The following is an 8,567-nucleotide window of genomic DNA, read 5'->3' on the forward strand; positions in this document are numbered from 1 at the left end:
AGGGATCATCTTCATCTCAGGAATCCCAAGGGGTTTCCAGGTACAGGGGAGATGCCCAGGCTTACCAGGACCTGCCAGGGTTTGGGAGGAGTCCGAGAAGCAGTGAGCCTGGAGAGTATGTAGCAGCTGTCTCCCCTGAGCAGAGACCCTTGAAGGGCTCCCAGCCAAGCCTTCAAACTCAGCCCTAGGTCAGGGAGCTTGAATCCCTCTGCACTCAGGAGAGTGCAGGCTCTCATACATCACAGACTAACCAGTAATCAGGCTGAAAGCCTGCTCCACAACCTAAATCAGACCTCCCTGCTTTCATCAGGCCAGGAGAGCATGATGCTCCCTGTTAAATGGGGCTGCAAGCCTTTAGAACCTGTGATCCTGGTGTTTGAAGAGGCTGATTCCCACCATGTTGTCCTAGGCTTTCACTCAATCATAGCCATAAGAGAAAATGTACCAAGAACTTCATCTTTAGGAACATAATCTACATCAGACAGCCAAGACAGACAGTAAGGACCAACTAGCCAGTTCCAAGTTTCTGGAACAAATGGTCATTCTTGTAAAACTATTCTTCTGAATGGTCTAAGAAAGTCTCTGAATTATCTCATCAAGTGGTGTTGAAGAGGCACTTGCAAAGCATGCTGGGACAGAAGGGAGGCAGAGCTGTGCTCACTTATAAGCAGGGTGCTGGCCTCAGAACCCACTCTAATGTCTCCTGCAGTTACAGTTGTGTTCTCAAAGATGAACTCCATAGTAGTCTGCATCATTGCCCTAGATGAGTCTGTATTATGTGTCAGTCCCTCTCCCTCTCCTTCTCCCTCAACCTTTCTATCTACCTCTCCCTCTTTCTTCTCCCCATTCCCTGCCCTTCCCCCCTCTGTGTGTGTGTGTGTGTGTGTGTGTGTGTGTGTGTGTGTGTGTGTAGGAGTGTTGGATGCTGCTGTCCATGATATCCATAGGGTACATAAGAACACATATAAAGAACTCCCTTAAAAGTGATGTTCTACTACAGCTAAGGAAATGTCATGGTGACTCACTATGTTTAATGTAGGCGTAAGTGGATGGATGGATGGATGGACGGATAGATGGATCAATAGATGGGTGATGGGTAAGTAGAAGGATGAATAGATGGATGATTAGGTAGATGATGGGACGGACGGACAGATGGACAGATGGACAGATGGATGTGAGGGAGGGAAGACAGGAAGAATAACAGATGGATGGATTTCCAGAACAATGAGGCCCACAGCTCCCAGCTTTCTTACCCAGAGGAAGGATAAATCCCTATGCTTACTCCATCAAGATGGAGAGCTAGGCCAGAGCCTGAGATGTTGCATGAGGGTGTCCAGGGCTAATCCTCTGTTCTTTTGTTTTCTTGGGCAATAGAAACCTGGAGGCTGGGGTTTGGGAAGGAAATTTTCGTAACAGGAAGTGGGGCTGAAAAGAGATGGAAGGGTTCCTGGGAGGGTGAATTCCAAGTGGCAGAGACCTCTGGCTTTGTTGCTTAGACTCCCCATTTTTTTCTGTTCCCTCCCTCCCCGCTGTCACCTCCCTCTGATCATCAAAGGTCACTGTGTGGGTGTCTGTGTTTATATTTATTTATGAAGTTACTATAGTTGTCAACCGGTCGGAGCTCTCCATTCCCCTTTTAAGTCACAAAAAGCCCTGAGCTGGGAGTTTCATGCTTTTTCTTATGTCCCCATTCTGCTCTATGCATGTTGTGACTAAGTAATCCTTGACCAACTTTACTTCCCCCTCAGAGGCTCAGGGCCCAGGAAATCTCCATGTGGGCTTCATTTGTCCTAAGGCCAATGGCTGGTGCATTAGGAGCCCAGAGGAAGGATGGGGATGCTCATAGGCAAGGGCCCTGGGGCTCTCAAGGGCTTTAAAGGGCTCTCATTTCCACTGGTGAGCTTTCTGAATGTGTCTGCCTGGAGTAAAGAGGCATGTAACCCGGCAGGGTCAGAAGGGAACTGCTGTGTGGGGAGAAATGGTTGAATGGAAAATTAGTTTTTCTTCCCAGTAATTGTTTTGACATGAGCAGTAATTAGCCAACAGCTGACAGACGAGAACTAAAGAGAGAACGAGAGGCCAGATTAAAGGCAGGATGCCTGGGCATTAGCTGGCTCCTGGCATGGCTGAGAGCCAGGGGAGCCAGGGGAGCCAGGGTTAGGCGACAGGATGCAGCTTATAGCATACCTAGTGATTTCTGGGAAGGGAGTGAGTGGGGGTCAGAAGGGCAGCCTTTGCCCTCAAAGAGCTGGAAAACAGCCCGGACTTTTAGGGAGTCAGGGATATCAAAGACAGTGGTAAGGCTACCTGCTCAGAGAGCATGTGTTTTATTTCATCGCTAGACTGAGCGATGATTTGTCTCTGTGGTAGAAATTGGTCAGATGTTTCTAGGTCCCGGAATAACTTGTGGCTTGCTATTTCTTTAGAGCTTTAACAAGTTTAGCTCATGAAACCGTCTGGACCTGGTGCCTTTTAGTGGAAGTGCACTTGGTAAAGGTCTCCTCTTCCTCCTTTTCCTCCTCTTCCTCCCCGTCTCTGTCCCTCCACTCCTCCCCCATATCTCCCCATTTTGTCCCCTCCTTCTTCCTCCCCTTCTCCTCCTCCTGCTTCCCCTCCATTTCAAGTGTTCTTGAGATCACTTTGATAATTTGAATCTTATGGAAAGTTTGGATTTTATTAGTCTATGATTAAAAATCATGTGCTCTCGCATTAAAAAAAAATCTTGCCTGCATTTGCTGTGCTTAAACGTTCTAATTCCTCATTCTAAGCCTTTGTGGTCACCCTCAAATTAAGTCACTTCGTCTCCTCTTCTTATGGCTGTTGCAATCCCTACCACACCCAAACACACTCATGCACATGCATACACGCACAATGGCACACACATGGGAGAAGGGAAGAAATAGCGGGAGTGCCAGTTCTAGGTCGGCAATGTCATTCCCATGTCTCAACATTAGTTTCCCTCACCAGCCCTGCCTCCTGTTTTTCTCGCTTTATTTTGTTGGTCATTTAATTTATTTTTCTCCAAGATCTTTAGGGGGAAATGTTTAGTCCATTTAATTTTGTCCCTTTGTACTTGGTAATAGAGTAAGTAAGGCTATGAATTCTCCTCAAACTGTAATGCAGGCTTTATCCATATTCTTCCTTACTCCTGTCTAAATAACATGTAATTATGACCTTAAGTTCTCTTTTAGCCTGACAGTCCTTAAGAGGGCCTTTTCTTAAGTTTCCGACTATCTGGAAATTTGAAGGTTGGGAGCCTCGTGTGCTTATTTTTCATTATCAATATCTCCTTTTATTGTGTTCTGGTCAAAGAATATGGCCTGAATCATTTATGCCTTTTGCTATGCACTGACAATTTATTTGCGGCTTAAGCATGGCTAACGGTTTGAATGTCCCATGGCTTCTTGGCAAATGTCCCCTTTGTTTATAGGGAAGGATGTTTTACCCATGTCCTCCACTCAGCCCTTTACATTAAATTACACAGATCTCCCTTGCCTTTATGCCCATCTATGAATCAGTCCCAGAGCTCAAGAAGTGTGCCAAGGTTCCCACCGCTGTCTAATGCTTTCTTTTTGAGCCATGCTATTCCCTATGTGGGTTCACCTTGCAGTCCTCCAGCTCCAACCCACCAGCGTGCTAGGACTGCAGGTGAACCACGATGTCCAGCTCCACCATCTGTGTTCTATCCATTTCAGCACTGCCCTATTTGATAAGCAAATTTTCTCTGGTGTCCCACTTTGGCGGTGGGTATACTGTGGCTGATGTAATAGCCTTCCTGACAGAGCCACTTGCTTCTCCGAGCTGGTTCCTTCAGTCTCTGATGCTTTTAGAGTCTGCGTTTTCTTCTCCAGCTGCCTCTCTCATTGAGTTGATGTGATTATTTGGCCAACCATCTGACGGCTGAGTGGGGACCATGGCTGGGGAGCTGACTAGGCTCCTCTCTAAGCACTGAAAGAGGGACCTGCTATCTACCAGTTTATCTTGGGGTGTGTGTGTGTGTGTGTGTGTGTGTGTGTGTGTGTGTGTGTGTGTGTACAGAGCCTGCTGAGCCTTCTTCATGAGTCTTGAGCTAATCTTACAGATCGAGGAGAAACCAGGGGCTGTTGGCATTGCCCTGCTTGGAAATGGCCCTGCTTGGAAATGGCCCTAGGTTGTTACTGTAAGACTGACTACAAACCCCAGCATGCAAAGGCTCTCCCTAGAAGAGTCTTTGCCTGCTCACTGTCCATGGTTTGCTTCATCCATGACCACTCTCCATTCTAGGCTTTGTGTCCCTTAGCTAAGATGCATTGAGAGCAGAAGTGTTTCTGATTTTGGAATTATTCACATATACATAAGGAGACATTTGGGGGGATGAGATGCAAATGGAAACATGAAACCCCGTGAAATATTGTATAATTTCTCACAATATTTTAAATTCTGTTTCATGGCATAGAACTGTCTACTTGTGATGCCATCTATAACACTCCAAAACTTTGGGGTTCTGAGCTGCACCCCACTACCTCCCTTGCCACTGAGGCAGAAGACCTGACAGAAATAACGCGTCCGGGACATACTTATTTTGGCTTGATCTCTCAGAGAGTATGGGTCCACACTGTAGGGAAAGCCTTGTAGAGCTCACAGCTGAGGGATCTGGATACTGGGATTCCTCACATCTTCTCAATGTAGCTGAAAGTAGGGGGTGTGAGTGACAACTGCAGCTAAGCCAGCAACCTTCAAGCTCTGTGCCCCAAGCCCTGGGATGGGTATGTGTCTGCTAGCTAGGCCCCATGCCCCAAAGGTTTCATGGCCTCCCAGAACAGCATTCACAGCTAGAGACCATTATTCAAACCCATGGGCCTATGGGGGCATTTTACATGCAAATGGAATGCCCTGCCTGTTGTCAGCACTGGCAACGTTTAGATGTGTTCTTTTCTGCTTCCTGCTTGCAGAATTTCTGGAAGAATCACGAATTGAAAATTACTTCCAGCATCGTCCTATGGTCCTCCAACTGGTTTTTGTATGTGTGTATATCCATTGGCTGCCTCCCCCAGCCTGGGGCATAAGAACAGCTTAATTCTCAGTTTCCAGAGATAGTGCAAGCTGGTGGTTCTCAGGGGTTAAAAATCCAGAAAAAACATCAGCCTCCCCTCCCCCACCCTTCCCTACTCATCCTTTTAAATTGTGTATACAGCCTACATGAGCATAGGTACGGTGCATGTGTGGTGATGCCCACAGAGGCCAGAAGAGGATGTTGGATCCCAGAAACTAGAAGGAAGCCTACGTGTAGGGGTCAGGAACTGAACGCAGGTCCTCTGCAAGAGCTCCTTAACCTCTCGGCCACCTCTCTCCTTTGCCCTTTCCTTTTTAATAAGGTCCTGTGAAAGATGCAAATCTTTCTCCTTCATGACCTCCTCTGGGGTATTCTAACTAAGCAGATTTGGAGACTGTCTGGAAACTCACTCCCCCTCCCCCTTCACCAAAGAGAAATGGCTTCCCCTGCTCATGGATCTGGGAAAGATTGTGAGCCCATGAGGTCAAGAGTGGGAGCAAGGCTGAGACTTGAAACTGGCTGTGACAAGTGTGTTGAGCTTCAGCAATGGGAGAACAATGCAACAGGACTTCCCCTAGCTCTCGAAAGGAGGCTTATCAGCACACAGTGGGGATATGAATGAGTTTGCCCCAAGAAACACATGTTCTAGAGGGACAGGTGTGACTTTAAATCTTATGTGTTTGTAGGGTGAGTGATGTGTGTGTGTGTGTGTGCGCACATGCACGCACATAATATGTGTTGTGTTGTGTAAATATGTATGTAGTCTGTGTGGGTTGTGTGGGGTGTCTGTGGTATGTGTGTATATGTTAGGAGTGGCATGTATGTGGCATATCTGTGATGTGTGTGGTATGTGTGTGTATGTATTGTGTGATGTGTGTGCAGTATGTGGATGTGGTATGCGTGATGTGTGTTTGTGTGTGTGTGAGATGGGTGTTTTGTATATGTGATGTGTGTGTGCTATGTGTGTATATGTGTATGAGTGGTACATGTGTGGTGTGTGTGGGAGCATGCATGGTGTGTGGTACGTATTATATGTGATATGTATGTGTGGTATGTGTGATATGTGTGTGGTGTGTGTTTTTGTTGTGTGTGTGTGTGTGTGTGTGCATGTGTGCTTCTAAGAAGTGAACCCAGACCCTTAAATATACTAGAGACATTCTACCACTAAATCACATCCCCAGCTCTTTTTGTGTTTTTATTTTTATTTCTGCTTTGCTTTATTGAAATAGGGTCTCACTCTACAACCCTGGCTGGATTAGAATTCACTATGTAGTGTAGGCCGGCCTTGAACTCACAGAGATCCACCTGACTCTGCCTCCCAGACTCTGGGATTAAAGGCATGTGCCACCATGTCTGGCCCTTTTTATTTTTTATCTTAGTGATAAGACTTAGTAAAACGTCATCTTGCCCAGGCTGGTCTGGAACTCACTCTGGAGCCCAGGCAGCTCTTAGGCTCATAGGATTTCTGCCTTATCCTCCTGAGCTCTGCAGTGATGGGTATGAACCACCAGGCCCTGCTTTTGTTTTAGGGAAGCTGGTGCTCATGTACTTGGTCATCATTTATTGAGTGGGAGAGCAGAATTTCATGACAGCTAATCCATCGCATCCTCTTTCCATTAACTAGTTGAACTTCTCCCAAATCTTAATCTAAAAATTTGAACACTAACATCTCTATGTGCTTTGGGCTTGGGAGCATGTACTGGTTACTTTCTGTGACAAAACCACGTGACAAAGCAACTTAAGAGACTGGTTTACCTGGGAAGGCGCTTGCTGTGCAAGCTTGAGGAACTGACCTCTGTTCCCAGTATCCGTGTTAAAAAGCCAGTGTGACCATGAGTGTCTGTAACCCCAGTTCTGGGGAGGCAGAGAGGCAAGTGGACCTCTGGGTCTCTGTGGTCATCAGCTTGGCCTAACTGGTGAGTCTCAGATCCTGATGAGAGACTCTCTCCCAAAATAAAAAGGCCCCTGAGAAGCAACATCAGAGATTGATCTAGGAACTCCAACACACACACACACACACACACACACACACACACACACTCTCACACACACTCACACATGAGACCACCACCACCCCACACCCATATATTATACCACACACAGCACACATACACAGTCACCACACACACAACATACACATCTCACACAACATATGTACACTACCTTGACACCACACTCATACATCATACCACATACATATCATACCACATATACACATACCACTCACACACACACGTCATACTGCACATACACACCACGCACACAACCCACTCCCCTACATACAACATGTACTCACATACACACCACACACACATTCACATACACACCACTCCCCACACACACACATATATCACTCCCCTATACACAGATCTCTCTCTCTCTCTCTCTCTCTCTCTCTCTCTCTCTCTCTCTCTCTCTCTCACACACACACACACACACACACACCACTGCACACATATACACCATTCCTCTATACACACCACACATACGTGCGCGCACACACACACTCTTCTATACACATCACTGCATACACACACACCACTCTTCTACATACATACACACACACACACACACACACACACATACACACACCACTCTTCTACATACATACACACACACATACACACACTCAAATGAGAAAGGAGGGGTTTCTTTTGATTCATTATTTGGAAGGATGCAGCCATTGTGACAGGGGAGGCATGGTGAGGGAGAGTGAGGCAGCTGGTCACAGTGCTCTGCAGTTGTTAAGCAGAGAGAAATGAAAGCCAGTACTAACCAGGCTTTTTGGTGGGGGGGCACCCTGAAAGTCTATGAAAGATAGTGAGTCTATACATGCTCACACTTCCTTCAGTTAAACCTCCCTGGGAGCGCCCTCACAGTCACGCCCAGGGGTGCATGTCCTAGAACTCCAAATCCAGTCAAGTTGAAGGGTGTCTTGGCATTGGCTCTACAGATAGGGGCCACCCAGCTGTATGAGAACAGGCAAATGTTCTCAGATTCTAAAACGTCCAAAATCTGAACTATTTTTGATCCCTGAAATTTTTGAAAACAGATCTTCACCCTTACTTACAGGCCAGCATTCAGAGACTGAGGGTGGAGAACTCCCTTAGAGAGAGGAAGACGACTCAAAGGGCCAGGTGGAGGAGCCACCTGACTCAGGAGAAAGAGACAGGACCCCGTCAGCACCTGTGATGGCAGCTGGGTCTGCTGACCTGGGCTTCTGCTGATCATGCTCTTGAGAAGAAAGCCAGCTCCCCAAGAACTCAGTACACTGGCTGCCAGAAATTAGAGGGACATCTCCATTCATCCCTAGCTCTTAGCTGCAGATCGGATGCCGAAAGATGGCCCCTGCCACATGAGACCTCTTGCAACTCTGGGATTAGGTGGGAGAGAGAGGGCTGCTGTGGCCGGAAGTCGAAGGTGCCTGTCTGTGGCCCCCGCAGCATCTGAGCTGTGTCTCTGTCCCCACAGTGAATGGATACCACGCATCAGGGACCCCGGCGCACCCTCCAGAGACTGCCCACATGAGTCTCCG

The 8,567-nt window shown here is 47.2% G+C and overlaps 1 protein-coding gene across 8 annotated transcripts in view; it reads left to right on the forward strand.

Moving 5' to 3' along the window:
• Gas7 (growth arrest specific 7) overlaps positions 1–8,567 on the forward strand; it is a 230,555-nt gene that overhangs the window by 179,744 nt on the left and 42,244 nt on the right. For 4 of the 8 annotated variants that reach the window (NM_001414201.1, XM_006246828.5, XM_006246829.5 and 1 more), the window contains 1 exon segment: positions 8,504–8,567. This exon segment is cut by the window's right edge and continues 22 nt beyond it. The exons of the other annotated variants lie outside the window; for them this stretch is intronic. In NM_001414201.1, the coding sequence (NP_001401130.1) occupies positions 8,504–8,567 (64 nt within the window). 8 annotated transcript variants of the gene reach the window in all.

This window comes from Rattus norvegicus, chromosome 10, assembly GCF_036323735.1.
Source record: "Rattus norvegicus strain BN/NHsdMcwi chromosome 10, GRCr8, whole genome shotgun sequence".
NCBI classification, from domain to species: Eukaryota; Metazoa; Chordata; class Mammalia; order Rodentia; family Muridae; genus Rattus; species Rattus norvegicus.